Raw genomic sequence first — 22,684 nt, forward strand, 5'->3', positions numbered from 1 at the left:
AGGCAATTCATCCCTTAATTCAAACAAAATGCAGTAAAAGCTAATTAAAAAAATTGACAACACATTTTACAAAATGGGATTAACCAAAGAGTTTAAAAAAAAAAAAAAAAAAAAAAAAAAAAAAAAAACCGTCACGTTGAACAACATATACACTCAAAAGATTGTCAATAATAATATGATTCGAGTAAGAAGAATGGATTTTTATAGTTCCAAAAGTGATCGCTTTAAAGATTAATTTTTCTTTCTCAATCAAAGCGGCGTTCGTCTGCTCAAATCATATTTCTCAGAAAATATACCTGAAGCAGGTATAGCAGGAATTTTACCTGAAGCAGGGCACAATTGCAAAATTCTAGACAACGATCGTGTAGTTGTTGCAACAATCGAAGGATTCCACTAATATTGTATGGATGCCGTTATTAAGTTGAAATATTCTCTTCATTGTGGAATGTTGAGTTCTGATCAGAATGTTCATGCACTAAAAGGAGGGTGCATGAAAAATAAATCAAATGTCAATTTGCATACCATTTTGATTATACCTCATCTCCCAAGTTCCTCATCATCGTTTAAGATTTTTTCATGCTTCAATAGCAACATGCAAATGCTTGTGGAGGAACGACCCCATAAAAATCTTTTTAAATTTTTAAAAGAAATTGGTTTTTATTATCTTATTTACTTTTTCATTTTATTACCATTTTTTTTTACATTTGGTTCATAATGTTTAGAGACATTGCCATGTAATTTTATCAATTAGTTTTTATTCTTACATATTTTTACATAAAGACAAGTTTTTTTTAAATATTTTAATCACATGTCTGGCGCAGTATGGTTAGGTATGGCTCTTGCGCCACTAATCCTCACAATCCAATCCAATCCAATGCAATCCCCAATTCTTCACTTACGAAGAAAGATCTTGTAGTTTGTCTTCGCTCAGTCGTTCTATAAACATATTTTCTAGAAGAATGCTCGGAATTCAGAATGCCAGACATCCTCATTCTTACGTAACTAGATCAACATTACGATTACATACAGCATAAATTGTCAACATTTCCAAACATCCCTTGCTACTGAAAAATATTCTTTCAGAAATCATACAAACTAGAACAAAGGATTTTCTTTTCTTTTTCGGCATTCCAATCTTTTCTGAGATCTACGAAACATTCAGTTTCTCAAGTTTTCCTTCCTTTGTTTGCAAAATCAAAATTACAACGGTTAACCTATTAAAACGAATAATTTATTCGGGATCAGGAAATTCCCTTCAAATCATGATGATTGGATAAATTGCGACTAGACACTACATGATATGCAATATTTACTGATGACAGTTTTCTGTATTGTGAATTTCTGAAATAAATGCTTCCATCTGAATTTTAGACAAGTCCCTCTAAACATAAAAATAAGCATATCTCTGCAACTTTTAGGGATGGAAACATTAAATTTTATGCTTATAAAGAAGAATGTAAGAAGAGTGTCTCATTAATTGTCAGTTTTTCTTTATGGGTATTTACGGTATTTGCGTAAAAGAAATTTAATCTTCGAAACCTTTTACTATAACTTCTACAGAATCCAAATCGTCTTAATATAATAGTCCATCTTATTTAATGAACTTTATAATTAGAAGTAATATATGCCTAGAAGCAATATTTAGAGAAAATAAAATTTGTTGCAATTTCTTGGAGACACTTTGTATATATTATACAAACTAAAGACACAGGGCCGGCCATCTGGGAGGGGGGGGGGTGCCATGCACCCTATCCCGGCGACTGAAGGGGGCTCCCACCGTGTTTAAGAATTAAAATAGTGTTCTCAACAATAACAGTGTTTACACGTTCTGACAGTATACAAATTTGTTTCCACATGGCTAACTGAATGCCGACAGACATCGTTATTAAGCAATGATCGCAGTGATACCTATAAAAAGGGGAAAAAACTTCATTTATGAATAAGGAAATCCCCTTCAGGCATGTTTAGACAGAGCGGCGCGACTGCTGGGCTCAAGCGGCGCTCAGATGTCGAGGCTGAGGCTTGCTACAAATGGACTTGTAAATCATCAACTATTTACTTTTTTCTACATCTAATGTAATATTCTTTAATGTGCGCATCTGTATATGTTTGTTTATATTAAGTTGTTTAAAAAAAATTAAACGAAGATAAATAAAACGATGAACTCCTAGCAATGCACACTGCATTACTGCTTCACTGGCCACGACCGGAATGAAAATAATTAAGAAAGAAGTTTAAATGGAGCAGTCGACAGGATTTAGAAATATACTAAGTTTACAGTATAGGTATATTATAATATAGTACAAGTGTGAAAAATATTGTTAATATAAGGTAAGTAGATTTACAGTCACTTACCTCACCTATTAGGTAATAGCGTATGGTATAGCATATAGTAATTTGATAATTCATTCTAAAAATTGCTTAATACTGTTAGATATAACCCTGTCCATGCCAAGGATATATCCCTTTGGGTGTCAAATAAGAAAATTTATCAGAAAAGAAAAAAAGAAGGAAGGCTAAACTTCAAGAAGTCACAAGTAGATCTGTTTTCTTAGCAACGAAGTAAATCTGGCAAAGAAATTGCTTTCACTTCAGAAGTTACAATTCAAACTTCAACTGGGGAAGAAATTTCTACTTCAACTACAGTCTTGCAATGAAAATGTTGAAACGGTGAAATTTGTTGAAGAACCGTGTGTTCATACAAATATGAACGAATCAGAAAATAATGAAGAAAATAACAATAACAGATACAATCAAGAGACTATAAATGATCTTGGTTTATGACCAAGTATTATAACTGATAAATTTAGATTGTTTTGTGTTTAAGCAGACCCGTACTACATAAGGGAGTGTTTGATTAAAGTGCTAAGGTAGATCATTTTTCACTACGTACTACTTTAAAAAAAATATCAAGTGGTGAAGCCCAACTTCGCAGATAGTTAATTTATTCAAAAACGCACATTTTGTTTTGTTGTATTTTCTTTTATTGTCAGAAACGCATGTTTTGCTTTTGTTGTATACCATTTTCCAAAAGAAGAAGAATGACCAAACTAAACGATTTATAGGTGGCTATAATAACTGGAGAAAACTGTGAACTGTAATCCAAAATCATGAGCGTTCTAGTTGTCATTTTAATTCGTTTATTGCTTGAGAAGAATTACTAAAACGACTAAATTTATGTTCAACTATTGGTAAAACAAATCACGTTAAATGATTCTATTTTTCTAATCTTCCACTTCGAGGAAATCGCGAAATAGGATAGCCTAATAATGGAAAAGTGCTAAGGTAGAGGAAGAATTTATGTTTGATCGAATTATTAAGTAAATACGACCCTGTGCTAACGAATCATATAAACAAAATAATAAATTCGAAAAATAGAATTGTGCATCATTCAGCACATAGCTCAAAAGAACAAATTATCTCTGCATTAAGAAATGAAGTCTTTAACAACATTGAACATGATATAAAATCAGCTATGTACTATAGTATCCAAATGGATTACTCTTCTGATATTTGCCAGAAGGAACAAACTTCAACCATTATTAAGTATGTAAATTTTGAAGAGAAAAGGTTAAATATGAACGAGTCATTTATAGGGTTTATTGAAGTAACTGATGTGACTGGAGAAAGACTAACAAAAACTCTATTGAAAAGATTTACTGATCTTGATTTATGTATTATGAATTGTAGAGGGCAAGCATATGACAACGGTAGTAACATGAAAGGGAAATATAAAGGAGTGCAATCTATAATACTTTCTCTAATTCCATGTAATTTATGTTTCGTGCCTGTCACATTCCTTTAATTTATTAATTTCCGATGCCGCTTTCAGCAGTATATATTGTAAAAAAAAAAAAAAAATTGGGATATTTCATCGCTTCTATTGCTTATTTTCTGCATCTACAAAAAGATGTGAAATTCTACAAATGCATTTAAACATTACTCTTAAATCATTATGTGACACTCGTTGGGAAGCCAAAATATATTTGGTTAAAGCAGTGTATACACAGTTTACACAAACTTGTAATGTCTTAGAAGAATTTATTGATGTAAGTAACGACAATACAGCGGTATAGGAAGCTAAAATTTATTGGATGCAATACAAGAAATGGTATTTATTTTATGTTTAATAGTATAGTTTGCACTATTGTCCAAAATTAACACTATCAATAAAATATTTCCAGCAAAAACAATTGCTCTGGACTCGGCTTTCAATTTAGTCAATAAAATTAAAACTAAAATCCAAAATTTAAGAACAAAATTTAACACATTTTTAGATCGAAGCAAAAGTGCTAACACGTAATTTGAACATTTCAGAACATTTTCCTGCAAAACGAATTCGAAACAAAAAGATAAAAAGATTATATTCCGAATTAACGGAAGACGAAATTATAAAAAAACCCGATAGTGGAATTTAGGCTTTATTTTTTTAACACTGTAATTGATACTGTTATTGCAGAAATGGAAGATATATTTAAAAGTATACCAAATATTATTTCTGATTTCAGATTAATCACTCATATAAAAACTTTAAAAAAACATGAATTACAGAAATGTTCCAAAAACTTTGTAAAGTTTTACAACAAAAATGTAGATGAAAACCTAATCCAGGAAATTTTTTTTGCTGCAGGATCTGATTTTGAATGAAAGAGATGTAAATAATGGACAAGACATGTTGCATACATACTAAATAATTGCAATGAGTTGTTTCTAAATGTATTAACTACGTTAAAAGTTTTCTTTACATTGCCAGTTACTATAGCAAGTGCTGAGCGCTCTTTCAGCAAATTAAAATTAATAAAGAATTATCTTCGGTCAAGCATCATTCAGAATGCTTAAATGCACTTGCTATATTCAGCATCGAAAAAGAATCTGAAAAAAAAATTGTAATTTTTCTGAAGTAATTGATGTATTATCAAAAACAAAATCCCGCATTAAATAAACATGCATTAATAATATATGTTCGGGTTTGTATATATATATATATATTGGCTTCACAAAAAATTAGGGGCCCAAATGGCTTCTTGTACCCGGGGCCCTTCATAGAGAAGGCCGGCTCTGTAAAGACAATCACTAAGTGTAAATCAGTTACATGAAAACAATTCAATTTTGTTCCTCAATTATCTTTTGCAGATTCTTAAAATTATTCAATTATTTTACAATTTCTAAAAAATATTCCGATGATTTATTTATAATGGAACTTAGAATACCAATTAAGGCATTTTTACTTTCTCGTACACGAAATAGAAAGTATTGCAATCATCAAAGATTTTGAAATTAAGTTTAATCAAATTTGATTGATGAAACTGCATGTCTCAGACTTCCCTCAGTTCGAGAAGCACATTTTTGACATTATATGTGTTTGCTTTCTTCTGTATCCAATAACTCAAAAATGCTTTGATCTAGGCTGATGAAATTTGGTATATGAACTGTGATTAAATTTACATATACTTATCGAAGTTTAAAGAAAATTCTCTCAGATGATGTCTATTTGTCTGGCTGTTCGAGTACAAGCGAACTATAAAATAATCGAATATATGAATACTCGAAATACAAGCGAATACAAATAATAGCGATTACTACAAAACGCAAAGATCAAGGTAAATAGTACGCATATTTAACATCTAAATATTGTTACAGATTTTCCTCACAGCCGGGTTCTTTTTGATAGTGGTAGTGATATGGTGTGAAAACACAATCAGCAGGCGACGGTAGAAAACAATGACGTTTATTTACACGAAGAACACGAGTACACAAAGACGACGAATACACAGACGACAAATATTTACAGCTGAGACGAACACTGGACAGCACATAGTAACACACTACAGATAACAGTTGTCCACAGTAGTAATCGTCCACAGCACACAAAGTGGGTAGACAGAATTCAGCATGAGAGAGGTTCCTCGGAGCTTCGCTCTATGGTCTTTCCAACGGCTGAACTTCTCGCTTTAGCTGCCGACTCACTACTTCTCACAACTGGCTACTACACACAATATACGACGCTGCCTCCACAATAGATAACGGGATTCGGCACACATCAGTTCAGTACTCGCTCTACACAACGCTGGTAATTTGCCGTTGCTTCACTATTCTCTGGAAGACTCGTTACTTGTCGGCGACTCCGACTACTCACTACCGCTTGAGAGTGCCGGCCTTATATAATTCCCGGGAGGTAGGATTAGAAGCTTCTAGACCAATCAGACGTATCTCGGTTCCTAGTGGACGAATCGACAAAATTCTCGAAGTTTCGAGTATTATCGATTTTGTTGCCAAGTTGCCAAATGTTCGCCAAGTTTGTCGCCAAGCTCTGGGATCACTGGCTTGGCATCCGACAGCATCCAATACAGATGACTGTAAAGTGGTTTTTCTTATGATGACACTATTCGCGCTGGGAAGCAAAATTTCAGGTTCGTAACAATATAGATTCTTATTAAATTTTAAAATAAATCTATCAAATCTATATCGTCCATTAGTCTGTACTTTCGCATGCATATAAAAACAGTACTCAATGCATAAACGCAGTGACTTAAATGAATAAAATTCAACATATGATCACAATGTAGTGTTGTGTCAAATTTTGATCTCAATCGGTCGGAAAAAAGGAGTTTCAAAATGCTAGATTCCTGTCAAAGATCTATATTTCATAATTATTGTGTGCCAATGCTATGCGATTCATTTGCGACCTTCCTCAAATTCCACAATTTTATGCAGTGTGGGTAAGTGGGTGGTATAAGACCTTTATTAGAGATCATGCGAGAAAGCTTCATGAAGAACATTTCCAGTTGGTTAATGATAGCATTTCTTTTGATTTGTCAGAAAGGTACTGAATTTCAAAGTGAGTGTACGGTGCGAAAGATTTTAGAATAAAATTCAAAAAGCAAATTTAAAAGAAAACAGGTAAATTGTCAAGAGATACATTATTTTTGCTTTATATTGTTAGTGTTCAAGTAGCAATTTCTTTTTCTCTCAATAACACATTTGGGATTTTTTCGCGAAGATTTTTTTTTCCACATAGTAACCAGTTATTGTGTAACTTTTCTTGCCAGTATTGTATAATTGTAATACATGCATTAACAATGAATTTTTATTTTGGTCTAATAAATCGAAAAAGAAAATTTTTTTTCTCTATTTAACTTGAGCAAAATAGCATCCGACAATTCGTGAATGTATTACGGAAAAAATTTAAAATGGAGTATGAAATTTGCAACTTGCTATTCTGTCTAAGATAAATGGAAAAAGTTTAACGAACAGATTGCATTGCTTAAAAAAAAATCCTGACAATTGGAAATTGTAGAGTTGAGAGTGTATAGAGTTATATTTTTTAATTGAATTATATTATATGTATACATAACTTAAATTTTATCATTTCTTAATGTAAATATTTGCATTTTTTTAAAAATTAATTCTTCAAAATCTGTTTAAAGATAACAATACTACTAATAAAGAAAGGTTGATGTTGCAAAATAATTCGAATTCTATTTTATACAAAATTTTCAGCTATATATGCTTTTTCACATTTCATAACATTTCTTATTAAATCGAGGAGGGGGGGGGGCTCAAACTTTAGTTTTAATAATCAAGGCACAAGATAGTACATAAATGCAACATGTAAAAAAAATGAATCATTTTGCAATTTTTCCTTTTTATTTTGAGAGCGAAAGTTAAAATCTGCTACTAATTGTTGAAGTCTAACAGGAAGTAACCCTGAGGCACGAATAAATTCAATTACATCATTCTTATGTGAAATGGCTCTTTTTAATGTTTACTTGTACTTTACTTACTTTGTCAAGCTAATCTATCTTAGACTATAGTTCAAATGAGTGAGAAATTTTCTTCAATTCATTGCAAGATCATTAATTGCTCTGTAATATGAATTATTCTTTCATATCAATATCTGAAACTAATATAACAAAAATTCCGTTAAAAATTATCTATATTTATTTGAGTTTTCCTTCATTACTATACAGCAACTAAAACACTTTCAAAATTTTCCTCTTGTTTAGGCCTTGAAAGAGATCAGAGATGCGTTTAAAAACACACAAGTTGTCCTTATTAAAATGGGTAAGATGTCTTCTCTGATTTTTTTTTTTCGTTTATGCAGAAAAGTTATTTATTGCATGAAGATTGAAATTATTTTGAATTAGTATTTTACAATTCAATAATTGTTTTTACCGAAATTAAATAAAAGAATAAAATATTTATAAATATAATGACATGGATATTTACTACCTTAAGTAATTATGTCAAATTTTTTCTTTACATCGGTATAAAAAATAAAAATACATAATAAATTTTTGAATGTTTACATTTTCCATATCAAATTTCAATTTTGTTTTATCAGTTTTGTTGAAGTAATTTTATTCTTCTTAAGTATTGCAAAATGCAATAAAAACAAAGCATTATCTTATCCAAATAATTGCTTAGCCCTGCTTACTGACTATATTGAAATTTTAACTATATTGAACTATATTGACTATTTTACTATATTGAAATTTTAACCTGTTAGCCGGGCATGACGAAATATTAAAATGTAAAATGAGAGGAATACAAGTTAATTATTTAGTTAACAGGTTGGATAAGTTAAGTATTCTCATCTTATCTTTTTTAATCTCAAATTTTATTTCACCATACAATGAATTCAAAGAGATTGGTTTTAAACTTAAAAATAGATCAGGTAGAAAACGTGTGAAACGCAATAAAAGGCTTTGCTTTGTGTTGCTTCTTTGCTGTTATTGATTGTTGTTTCTTTTCTTCTTATTCTGCCTACCGCTGGTGATTTTTGTGCTTCAGATACCGTTCCAACGCTATTTATTGTTTGTTGCTATTGAAAACACATCTAATTAAAAAACGTTGGTGCTGCCATTTGAAAATTTTGCCACTGTAATCGCAACTGTTAGAGTTTAAATGTTGTTTTTCATATGATTCTTGAGCGCATATCTCAAAATGCCTTGAACCAAAATTTTATTCCGTTCCTGTGAATTTTCTGTTAGTTACGGTCTCATATATCGGAGCATTTTTCTTTTATATATATATAATTACCTAGTATATAAACTCTGTGTTAATAAGGGCATGTCGGTGATACAGATGATCATCGGTTTAGATTTTTTTTATCCTGGTTTTTGCTCTTAAAAATTCAGAAAAGTCTTGGAATAAAGGGACCTGATACCGTGGTTTTTGTCTTCTTTTTTGATTCTGTGGTCTTTTGCGCCTTTGTACTGAGGCGGCCGATCATCAACTTTTCGAATGGTTCGAATTAAACGAGTTTTCTACGGTGAATATATACAAAAAAAAAAAGCAACGGAGAAAAGTGATCGGCATTAGGTACATTGAGAAGCATGGACATCTAAAATAATACTCCCAGGAAATTTATCTGTTTTCCTGCGAACCAGTTAAACATGACTCATTGAATATACTACAACCAGATTAATCAGATTAACCGGATTAATTCAATAATGACGGCACAGTTTGTTCATCGTTCGGTTTAAACTGCCAGTACATTTGACGCAAAGAGGGAATTGACTGTTCGTCCAAGTCTAGGAAGAACTATTTTAGAAGTTAATGATGTTATGACTGTTTTTGAATGATTTACTCAGCTCAGTCTTGAAAAATTGCATATTTAAAGGAATCATTGTCTGAAGCCACACACGATTTTGTTCATACAGCTGAACAGCTGAAAGTACATCCTGTTATTCATTCAACTGGATCACTGAGTTTAGTGCAAATTTGTATTCCATTAAATCTGTAGCGTGCTGTTTCATCATATATATCCTTTTCTTTAATATCTGTCATAAAAAAAAGATTTCTTCTGCAGCAACATCCTTTGCGTTTTCTTCCCCATATTCTTATGTGAAATTTATTTACAGTATGTATTTATTTCTGCAGGACTTCTCTAGTTTGACTTATTGAGATCCTCTGAATAAATAACTTGTGCCTAGTTTTACTCTGAATCCCCATGAGCCATCATAAATTACCACAAGGAACACTGAATAAATAACTTTACATGGTTACACTCTGAATAAATAACTTTACATAGTCGCCTTTGAGTCATCATATACTATTGCCATGGGACACTATGAATAAAGAGCCTATGTACAGCTTTTACAATGTATCACTTATGAGCCATTATCAATTACAAAAGTGGGGCATTCTCAATTATTATTCTATATATAGTTGAACTGTGAGACACCTATGAGTCCACATAGACTACTGTAATGGGATGCTGTAAATAAATAACCTATATATAGTTTTATTGTGAATCACTTATGAATCACCATCAATTAGCAAAATGAGACATTCTGAATAATTAATCACTTATGCATAATCTATGCAATCCACAGAGTGGTTATAATTAAACTTCCTCTATAAACCGCATTATACAACGGGCGAGCGGATTGCAACGAAATTTGGTACATTGACTAAATACGAGATGCGCTCGCGGAATTTCAAAAAAAAAAAAAAAAAATGTTTACTTCTAAAATGTCCACCAGGGGGCGCTTTTCCCCGGAAAATCGTTAATTTTAAAACAATAAGCGACCAAAACGGAAAACAGAAACAATATTAACTATCCAGAACAATAATTATAAGTAATAAAATGTAAAACCGTTAAAAGTTGTCAATTCTAGGAAAAAAATGTTGAGATTTGCATGCTTGTGAAAAAGAGGAAGCTTTATGAAAACAGATTAGGGTAAGAAATGTTTGAAGTCGTTTTCATATTTTAGGTCGATGTTTCCGGCTGTAATGATGATGGATCTTGTTGCGACGTTGGTGCGACATTGAATGACTTAAAGAACTCCATAACGCTTCATGCGCGAAGCATCGCAACTGATCAGTTACGATCTGCTGTTGAACACACTGTTCATCGACTTGAAATTTTGCTGGTGAATGAGGATGGTCACATGGAGCACCTTTCCCTACATCATCCTGGACACGATTAACAACTGCTTCTCTTGTGCAATTTCGTCCTAATCTGTTCTTGTTTCTGCAAACCGAACTGTTTTTTTTTTTTTTCCTTCTCAAACAGCGTAATGTTATTTTTTTCCCCTTACCTTTATTTAATGTGGTTCAATGACAAGGTGATCAGAAATAAATGTTAATATTGTTTCTGTATTCCGTTTTGATCTATTATTGTGTTAAAATTAATGCTTTTCCGGGAAAATATAAACATTTTGGAACTAAAAAAGTTTTTTCGAAATTCTGTGAGCGCATCTCGTGTATAGTATACATACCAAATTTCGTTGCAATCCGTTCACCCGTTTGCGTTGTAGGATGCTGCTTATAGGGGAAGTTTAATTATAACCGCCCTGTACGTCTAATTAATCTATAGTGTATTGTGAGTCATCTATAAACTACCATAGATTCCACAATGGGACTCTCTCAATAGATAATTTGTGCATAGTTTTATGGCGAATCATTTCTGAGTCATCGTTTACTGCCCCAATTGAAGGTTGGAATTACTTTCAACCGTTCAGCACCGCTACGCCGTATTGCATTTTCCTCGAGCGTAGGATCCTACCGAAGTCTTTGAATGGGTGTGAGTGGAATGAAGCGGTTATTATTTATAAAAAATGTTTATGACTACAAAGTGAAATATCATGGTTAAAAGAATATGAAATAAATTTAAAAATAAAATGAAAGTTATTAAATACAATGTAGAGAAAGGGACGTTTAAAAAAAGCATATCTATATATGTAAATATGAAAATTCCCCTCATTGGTTGAATATTTTCTAGAATAATCAGTTAAAATTTTTAAAGTGGCAATTAAGGATGAAAAAGTAAACCGCAAAATTCAATTAAAAAACTTATAAAATTGAATTCTACTATTGCAAATTTCAAGTTATCATATGAGAGCATAATTTTTTTAAGTCATTGCTTGTCCTAATTAAATTAAGCCATTAACTAATTTAAACTGGTTTGAAACAATCACGTGATTATCAGATTACGCATGCGTCGATATTTAGAAAAACGATAGTTTTTTTCCTCCTCTCAAAATCGGTCGAACTCCAAACTTTTTTCTCGATGCCATTTTTTTAAAATCTGGTTTAAACTAACGTTTGGAATGAGGGAACTGTATTGCGCAATCGTTAATTTTTAGAAATGCAATGTTTTTTTTTTTCATCTCAAATTTTTTGCCAGCTAGACATACCTTTCGATACCTCCCCTCGCTGTTTCGCGTTGATTCCCGTTTTCTTCTTTGGGCTTTTTCGGGTGATAACTTCTTAAGACCCGGCCCATTATTGGCCAACCAGGAAAATCGTGTACATTGCAGACATTCGCGCCAAGATGTAACTTTTTGTTGGAGATGAGTCGCCAATTGTGACAGCCTTCTGTACCATTCTTAAAAGAAAAAAAAATTATGCCTCAAAAGCGATAAATCGTCAGTTTTCTGCCCGTGCATTTTGTGGCTTCAAAAACCTCAACTTAAAGCAACATCATGTTCTCACATGAGAGAAAGAAGGAAATGGGAAAAATAAAGCACAAAACGGAAATTAAATCACAAAATTCAAGCAAAGAAAAAAAAAGTAGAAGAAAAAATTAACTTCTAACATTTAAATAATCATTCTTTTTTTTTTATCCATTTCAAATTTTATCTGGTTTTTATTACTTTTTAAAATATGATTGTGTTTCAGATGTGACAAAAGCGAATGAGATCGAAGAAGCACGAAAAATCGTAGAGAGTAAAGTTGGTGAAAAAGGCTTGAATCTTCTAATCAACAACGCTGGTGTTCTAAAGATGCAAGGATTTTCAGAAATAACGGAAGAGAATTTATTATTTCATTTCTCCACCAACACTATAGGCCCAGTCATAGTTTTAAAGGTAAGAACACATTGAGTTCATCGCATTATTAAAAATAATTAAGTATTGCATTGAAATTTAAATTACTTTAATTTGAATTTTATTGTCTGTTGAAATATAAAGCATTTCTAACCCTATAATTAATATAAAGCATTTCTAACCCTATAATTAATATAAAGCATTTCTAACCCTATAATTAATTAGTCACCTTTCTCAAAGAGCTGTTTCATCCTTGGATATATATATATATATGTATTGACATTTTAAACTCTTAATTTAATCCAAATTAATTTCCAAAACTTTATCTGAATTTAGTCCATCGTAACTTCATTCTAAAATATTCTCTTATTTCTTGATCCAATTCCACTTTCGGTTTAATTAATTCCTTTGTAAAAATAATGCGCCATCAGTACTACGTATCAAATGAAAGTGATATCTTCTGTACCCTTGAAAAGGTGTCAAAGGTCACCACATTGGTGCCTGGCCAGAAATCCCATGTTATATAAGGCTAGTGATTTTGTCTTCTGCGTTTGTGCCGCGCTGCGCCTTATATATATAATCATGCCTGACACTCGGAATAGAATAAAACGAAATTAAAGATACAAAGTCTCTTCACTGCTTGTTTAACCTGCATTCTACTTAAACCAAAATATGTTACATATTATTTAATCGAAAATCATTACATATATATATATATTGGCTGTTAAACTATCAATATGGTACGCTTTTATTTAAAAACTTATTCGTCCAAAATTACTATATGGACTTAACGGAACGAGACTAATAAAAATTATTTGCATGCCAATTGAAAAGGATAAAATGTATTCAATATCAAATTATGTGTAATAGAATTAATGGAAATCAAACAAGACCACTATGGAACAACCGGTTGCTAAAGACAGCAACATATTATTGAATAAAAATGAGTGAAAATATAGTAAAGCTATAAAAGCAATTGTTCTATAAAATACAAACTCGAGAGGAATCAACTTACTGAAATCTTAATTTCGATTGTCAATAACCAGAGCGACGGATTTCACCAAACTTTTCTAGTATACTATTTAAAAAAAGTCATATCCCCTTCCCTCCGTATAAAATCGTGGATCTTGGATAAGGTTGCGAATGCTTTGCATAGTATTAGCGGACAATTGTTCAACACATATTGTTACAAATCTGTAATTTTCTTCCCAGCATGAATAGTGTCATCATAAGAAAGACCGTTGTACGATCTGTCCTGTACATGCTCAGCGGATGCCGCGTCAATAACCTCAGAGCTTGACGAGCATTTAGCGGCTTGGCGATGAATTTGGCTACTTTGCCGACAAAATGGATCATACTGGAAAGTTCGAGAAGTTTCACGATCCATCCAGTAGGAAACAAGATACACTCAGATACGCCCTGATTGGTCTGAAAGATTCTAGCCCCGCCTCCCGGAACTATAAAAGGCAGGCACTCTGAAGCTGCAGAGAAGTCGTGTGTGAGTGTAATCGGAGTCGCCGACAAGTAGAGATTTTAGAGGATTAGACAGCAAGCAAGCTGCTGAACAAACGATTAAAGGCGCTGCGTTATTACGATTGATTGGCGGTATTTGTAGAAAAAAAAAATTGTAACAATATATCTTTTGTGTGAATCTAGCAATTTTACTGAGTCTATTGTACTTATATGTATTTTAGAAACCCATTTTCCAACCAACTGAAATCAAATTTTGACACGGAACTCAGCTTTAGCCACAAGATTGTATAGAATTGAATTTTTTTAAGTCGTTGCGTTTCAGTTTATGATAATATGAATTTTTTTTTGGAATAATTTTTCTCTGAAGTTTCTGTGAAAAAGAAGCAAATTATGGATTAATTTCTCATGTCCCGAAGTGGCTGTTATCGGCGTCCATCTGTGTGGTCTACATTTAAGCGATTGACTTATACCTACTTTTACGCATTATTAAATAATTATTTTGAAGAAAATGGAAACTTAGTAAAATAATATGTATTAAAATAAGTTAAAAAATTTAAAAATAATAGTAAAGTAGTTCAAAGTTAACATAAATTTGTTTAAAAAAATTAACAAATATTTAAAGAAATATCGTTGCAAAAATAAAGCTGATACTGATATTGTAAAATTTTAAATTTTGAGAGTATATTAAATTTTTTATAAGATTATTCATTTCGAAGTTAGTGCAGAAAAATGGAAAAATTTCGGATGGTTTCTAATTAATTGAATATTTAATTAATTTTGCACTTTGAAAAGTTCACAGTATTTGTTCTATTCATATATATATATATATATATATATATATATATATATATATATATAAATGTGTAGTCACAATGGCTTTTTTTTAGTGATATAAACAAGATTCAGCTAGTTTTCCGCAATCATTCTGATAAAGCAAATATGATATGCTTTCATCTTGAAGTACTGAAAGCCATACACATATCAACATCATCTATCTACTGAAGTTTTATTATTGTTTAAGTATCTAAGTAGCAAATTTTCCTATCTGTGAATCAACATTTTTGAGATATCAAGATAGATAATTGGTTTTATTTCCAAAAATGTTATCGAAGATCAGTGACACTTCAGAGAAAAGAGAAATAACTAGTGATCTTTATCATAAAAACTTTCAATTACATTGGATTTCACAACTCTTTCACTTGTAAGACTCCAACAAAAAATTACGTCAGCAGTTAAGTAAACATCAAAAAGACTGGATGCATATACAATTTTGGTATATTAGATGAATACAGATGCATAATCCACGATTTTTTGAATAACAAATCATTTTGCTATTGTTATTTTTAAATATTTGTTCCAAATATCTGTTATTTCAATCATATTATTAATTAAAAATTATTATTTAGTATTAAATATATTAATTGTATTAATTGTAATTAATACTTAATTTACTAATTTAAGTAACGTGTGTTTGAATTAATTTATCTATTTCCGCTTACTTCTTAAATTTGATTTTTTTTTCAAAACTATTTATTTAATTCCTTTTTTGGAGTAAACAATTTTCTTGAAAAATTTGAATTAAATATATATATTCTTTAATCATTTCTCTCATTTAGTCATTTCTTTAAAATGCTTACTTAAGTTCTATATTCTACTAATAGATGGCGCCAGCAGTAAACAGAATATATGAAAGTCATGTCAAGCAATTAAAAATGATTTGTATGGAATAGTGCATATCAGAAAGTCAAGGTCACTCTCATAAAGTGGAACGGCGACTTCACACTTTCCAGTAAAGTCACCGCTCCGATCAATTTCAGTGATATGCAATTCAATGATACAATAATTCCAAGAATAACCGTCCCGTTCACTTTTCAACTCATTCACAGGTTTCTCCTTTTTTGTTTTGTTCGAGAGCATGCATTGGACAGATCGTATCGATTGTTACTTTCTATCGTGATCTAAAACCAGTAATCGAAATATCACTAGTAAGATGGTATCAAGGATTTGAATCACACCCCTCTTTGAAAAGTATTGATCACTGGTATTTGTGACTTTATGATATTGGTTACGTAATAACCGCTCGTAAAATATTCGTCATCCCTATAGATGAATCATTCGTAGTTAATTTTTGGAATTTCAGAACCTTATTCTACACCATATTCAATATTAGTTTCGGTTTGTTAGAGTTGATAGTTGGAATAAATATATAAAAATAAATGATAGTAATGAAAATGAATCAAAGCAATTAAGATAACGAAGAAAAACAGATATTCATGACTTAATCAGAGACACATTAAAAAAAATCGGTGATTGTTTTTCTTATTTCCATGAAAAAAGAAATAAGAAGCATGACCTCATTTGGACTGTCAATAAAAAGCAGTACCTTGCCGAAAATCATGATCATTCGATGTAGTTTTAAAGCAGAAGTATCTATATGATTGCCTATCGTACTCGGCCCATTAAAAGATCCCTTAAATAACAACAATTTCCTATTTTCATGAGCATAAAATAAATATTTAAATAACCAGCAGTTTAAAAGAAAAGAATCGATTGAATGGTAGGCAATTCTTCTCTCATCTCAGATAGGGATGACGAATATTTTAAGAGCGGTTATTACGTAACTAATATCAAAAAGTCACAAATACCAATGATCAATACTTTTCAAAGAGGGGTGTGATTCAAATCCTTGATACGATCTTACTGGTGATATTTCGATTACAGGTTTTGGATCATGATAGAAAGTAACAATCGATATGATATCACTGAAATTTACCGGAGCGGTGACTTCGCGGGAAAGTAACAATCGATACGATCTGGCCAATGGAAGCTCTCGAACAAAACAGAAAAGGAGAAATCTGTGAATGGATTGAAAAGTGAACGGACCGGTTATTGGAATTATCGTATCATTGAATTGCATATCACCGAAATTTATCGGAGCGGTGACTTCACTGGAAAGTGTGAAGTCGCCTTTCCACTTCATGAAAGTGATCTTGACTTTCCGATATTCGCATTTGATGATGCATTATTCCACACAAATCATTTTTAATTGCTTGTGACATGACTTTGCATATATTCCGTTTACAGCTGGCGCCATCTATTGGTAGAATATAGAGCTAAAGTAAACATTTTAAAGAAATGACATATATATATATTTAATTCAAATTTTTCAGAAAATGGTTTACTCCTATAAAGAAATTAAATAAATAGTTTTGAGAAAAAAAATCAAATTTAAGAAGTAAACTGAAATGGATAAATTAATTGAATTCGTAAATTAAGTATTAATTAAATTAATAAATTTTATATTTAATACTAAGTAATAATTTTTAATTAATAATATGATTGAAATAACAGATATTTTGAACAAATATTTAAAAATAACAATAGCAAAATGACTTGTTATTCAAAAAATCGGGGATTTGCATCTCTAATCTCAGAATTCTTTAGAGTTTCTAGAATAATTGAAAGGCAGACGATTCTTCCCTCATCTCAGAATTCTTCAGTGTTTCTAGAATAATTGAAATTCAGACGATTCTTCTCTCATCTCAGAATTCTTTAATGTTTCTAGAATAATTGAAAGCCAGACGATTCTTCTGTCATTTTTCTATAATTCCCCAGTAATTCTAAATTTGAAATATATATGATATTTATGTATATCCGCACATACTCGTTTTATATTGGTTGGGTTTCTCTTTGGTTTTTCTAATTTGCATATGTATTAGATATTTTCTTAACGTAAATTCTCTGTAAATTATGTGTTCCCTTATGCACTTGAAATTATTTTTCAGGAAATTCTTCCTTTGTTGAAGAAATCTGCTGATCGAAATATTAATGGGATGAAAATTTCCAGGGCCGCTGTTGTCAACATAGCATCGGGTGGTGGCTCCATTGCTGGATTGACTGAGCAGTCAAACTTATTTTCAAGAAGGTTTTTAGATGCAATGGGTTATAGAATCAGCAAGGTCAGTTTACGGTTGCATTTCTTATTTTCGTCTCCTCTCTCCCATATTGTAGGAAGCGAAATACCAACATTTTTTAAATGAAGTAACAATCAGTGAATATTAAAAAGGTGTCTTGTCGAATTCAAGTGAGCGAATGGTGAATTTAGACATCTTGTAATTTTAGGCATTTCACATTATCAAGTCCTTCTTTTAACAAGCTGATCAGTTTACTTTCATAGGTCAACATTTTTTAAAAAAACAATTAATTATTTGTTTTAGCTTAATATTTTCTTTATTTTAATAAACTTGTGAAAGTATTGTATATTCGATTTTATTTTCTCTTAGACGAAATATACGAGGGGTGATCCAAAAAAAAGTTTACAAGCAGCAGTATTTGGAAAGTAGAAATTGTTGATGGGAATATTGTTACCCAGAGTGGAGACAGATGGCGCTAGTTCTCTTAGACCGGTCGTTCGAGCAGATAGTGTTAGTATTGAGACCTGAAACAATCGCAGTAATGACCAGACGTCTAGAGAAGTGGTCTCGCACAGAGGTGTGAGCCGTGATACGAGTTCTATGGGCCAAGAATGTGTCCCCATCGGACATTCACAGACAAATCGTTGAAGTGTACGGGGACGAAGCAATGAGTAGACAACAGGTGGCGAAATGGTGTCGTTCTTTTGAAGCCGGCAGAGAGATTTCTGGAAACGTTTAAGTGGAAGGTCTGGAGCCCCCCCCCCCCGTACAGCCCCTATTTGGCTCCCAGTGACTATTTCTTTTTCCCGGTATTGAAGAAACACTTATCCGAAACAAAGTTCATATCAAATGGTGATGTTCAAAGAAGTGCCGAGAACTTTTTCAACAGCCAGGACCTGATTATTATCACGACGATTTAAACAAATTGGTCCAGCGGTGTGATAAACGCCTCAGCAGTTTGACGATTATATAGAGAAGTGACCACCACATATGTCTCTTAATTACCATTTATATCCTGTGTCTATTGTTAATAAAGCACTTTTCCTTTGCCTTGTAAACTTTTTTTTGGATCACCCCTCGTACAAAGAGAAAATAGTGTAACCTTTATTTTGTCGAATCTCCACATTTCAGAGCTATCCGAGTCAGTAAAACACTTTTGGGAAAATTATATCTTTTTGTGCGTTTGAAAGTGAATAAAAAAGTATATGTAATATAATTTTGAAAATTTCAAGAATTACTGAAGTTTCATCATGCTTACATTTTGTTTCCCATTGCTAAGTTGCGATTATTCATTATGATATCATGATCTTATTTAGTAAAATACTCAAAATTTTGATAAATATATACGTGAAATTTTGATATAATAATCATGGTAAATAAGGAGGAGAGTCTACAAGTGAATCACATTTTTTTTTTCTCATTTGTTTTTAGCAGTTCACTAGAAATTTTCCACTTCTACATGATTTTGAGTTACTGTAGTCGAGCTATTATGAAAAAAAAAAATGACATACTTATTGTTGAGAGATTGAAAACAAAAAGATGCACTTATAATGATATGGCTAGGTTTATATGCTCTCAAAACTTAAAATTTCTTTTGGAATATCTGACCCAGCTTCATTTCTTTAAGACTTAGTTAACTAGATAAGGAATGACAATGTCAGATAGTCAAACAGTTAAAATTACGGTAACAAACAGATTAAATAATTACCTGAAACTTTTTTGGCTTCTGTAGAAGTTGTATTTTAATAATTAAATTTTTTTAACTGCCCTATATAGTAAAAATATCATTTAGTAAATATAGAATAAACACACATGTATTATTGTGAATGCATTCACAATTTCATTTGCATTCTTCTTTATATTATTCTTCTATTTACAAAATTTGTAGAGATATATTTAGTTTAAAATTTAGAGAGACTTATGAGAAATTTTGATGGAAACATTTACCATACTCAAATTTCGTTATAAAAATTGGAGATCTGTTTTAAGTAGCCAACTCAATAACTTAAACTAATAAAATTATTGTTATGTTTTTATGTGTTAAAATATAATTCAAATGGACTGAATAGAGATGTCTAAAAATGTTTTTTTTATTACAAATATTTTTGCTATTCTTATTTTTAAATATTTTGTCACACATAACTTCTGTTTCAAACACACATTAGCTTTAAAACAATCTTTTTAAATATAGGTAAAATGTTTTTTTTAAATTAAAATTTAAAAAAAATCATTTCCTTTAATTATACTTTCTTTAGAATTTGTGTTTTTTGGTCCTGCATATTACCAATAGATTGCGCTTCGAAACTTTTAATATTATTTCTCCTTATATGAACTTTGTAAATTATTGCTCTTTTAAAAATGAGCTATTATAATTGTCTTTTTATTTGAAAGTGTTGTTCTTGTGGATACTTTGGGAATGAAAGATAAGTAGCATCACTCCACTGATTATTAATTTTACTCAAATTCACTCGATATCCATTTTTCTGTCTCCTTGGATCATATGATTCAGAAATCATAGCCTTTCTTGTTATAGTATACAAAATGCTTATGTATATTTTGATTTTGAAATTTTCACATTGATTTACAGCATGCTACCATTTTCAGAAATTGAAGAAACTAATCGACAACACAATTTTTTGTACTGAAAGTTTAAAGAAATTCATTGAATATATTAACTTTTACGACGATCATGATTAATATCTTTCCTCTAATATTTATGCCACAATTTTGAAGTGTTAAATAGTTAAATTTCACTATTACAAAAACATAATATATAGTTCGATTCATTACAAAACAACCTGATACAAAATAATATATATTTGCTTGAATTATTGCCTTAATTTAAGCAAAGCATGGAAGAACAGTACGAAATAATTTTAGAAAACCTTTCTAACATAGACAAAAATGTTGTACTGTAACGCAATAGAATTTGTGATATTTTTTAAAAAGTAAAAACTACTGGTTAAATTAATCGAAATGCAGCTTAATTAAGACGCTCATTGCTTAACTAAGAAGTTGATGGAAACAGTTTAAATTTTGAATTCTATATCGAACTTTAAGTTATATCTCCTTATTATTTTTCAGGCTGCTTTAAATATGGCCATGCGATTGATTGCTGTGACAATCAAGGGCCATGGAATTCTGGTGGTAAACATTTGGGCCGGCCGAATGGAACATAGTTTGGCGTCAAATAAAGGCGAACGAACCCTCTCAGATGGCATTTCCGAAATGCTGAAAACGCTGCAACAACTTAATGATTCGCAGCATGGAGCTTTTGTAGATCAACATGGAAAACCTGTTCCTTTTTGAAAGATAAGCTACCACTATTTTTACAAACTGAGTATTCTGTATAATTTGGAAATGATTTTTTCGGATTATTTGGATTTTATGGAGGAATTTTTTGCTTTGTACATAGAATAAAGAATCATAATATCATTCTGAAATCAGACGTAATAAAATATTTCATTGATCATTCGAAATTTTTGTTCTATTACAACTTCGTATTGGGAAAAGATGAAATGTATTATTTTTTTTTACTAAACATTGCGAAATTTTATGTATTATCCATAATTCCTCTGAGTCATTTTATGTATTTTCCCAGATAAATAGGATTTAGGAAAAAAGAAACTTAATTTCAGGATATTTTAGAACATTAGATTGAATTTTAAAAAATAATAAGAAATATTCACTAAAATAATTGATGATTCAATGCTAGTCAATTTACTGCTGTAAAAGTTTGGACCTTCATATTCTATAATTTGGGGAAAAAAAGGAGATTTAAAAGCATGAATTTTCATTTTATTTCGATTCTTTTTTTAATTACTATTTTTTTCATTGTGGAACCAATGATTCTTAGAAGATAGATCAACTAAAGATTCAATCAAAGATAGAATATGATCAATATACAGATAATACAATAGACTCGCTTTAACAAATATGGAAAAAAAATCGAGATAAATAAAAACTTTTAAAAACATTAATAGACTCATTATTTACTAGATGATAGGGGAAAAAATACATTATGTCATTATAAAGAATGAAAAATTTTTTTAGTACCATGCTGAAAATAGATAAAACAAATAACAACAATTATCTGTTTTCAAAAATGAAAACAATCCGTGCTTTTGTATAGGCACCATTTGGTTTCAGTTTCCTCTTAATAGGATGAGATGACACATACTTGATTGATTTAGGAGATATTTTTCTTTTATCAACTGGTATTTAGAAACTTTGCACAGTTTCCAATGAAAACAAAATAATTCAATTCAAAGACGAAATGGAAATCAACATCGTCAGCGAAAAGAAAAGTAGCTTAAAAAAAGAACTCCATAAAATAATTCTTCTTACTCACTATGTATCAGTCGAATTATACAAAAGTGATAGGCATAGATTCTGAAACAAATAGCAGCAAAATGTATCAACCCAATCGTTCAAACATGATAGGCATTGATTGTGAAATAAATAGTAACACAATGTATCAGCCTTAGCGTCCAAAAGTGATAGAAGTAAATTCTAAAACAA

The 22,684-nt window shown here is 31.0% G+C and overlaps 1 protein-coding gene across 2 annotated transcripts in view; it reads left to right on the top strand.

The window, feature by feature from the left end:
• Positions 1-21,583, top strand: part of LOC129989210 (C-factor-like) — a 28,227-nt gene extending 6,644 nt beyond the window's left edge. For both annotated transcript variants that reach the window (XM_056097589.1, XM_056097590.1), the window contains exons 2-5: positions 8,007-8,064; positions 12,631-12,818; positions 18,035-18,208; positions 21,248-21,583. In XM_056097589.1, coding sequence (XP_055953564.1) covers positions 8,007-8,064; positions 12,631-12,818; positions 18,035-18,208; positions 21,248-21,472 — 645 coding nt within the window. In that variant the 3' untranslated portion in view covers positions 21,473-21,583. The remainder of the gene's footprint in view (positions 1-8,006; positions 8,065-12,630; positions 12,819-18,034; positions 18,209-21,247) is intronic.
• The last annotated feature ends 1,101 nt before the right edge of the window (positions 21,584-22,684 follow it).

Source organism: Argiope bruennichi, chromosome 10 (genome assembly GCF_947563725.1).
Source record: "Argiope bruennichi chromosome 10, qqArgBrue1.1, whole genome shotgun sequence".
Classification (NCBI taxonomy): Eukaryota; Metazoa; Arthropoda; class Arachnida; order Araneae; family Araneidae; genus Argiope; species Argiope bruennichi.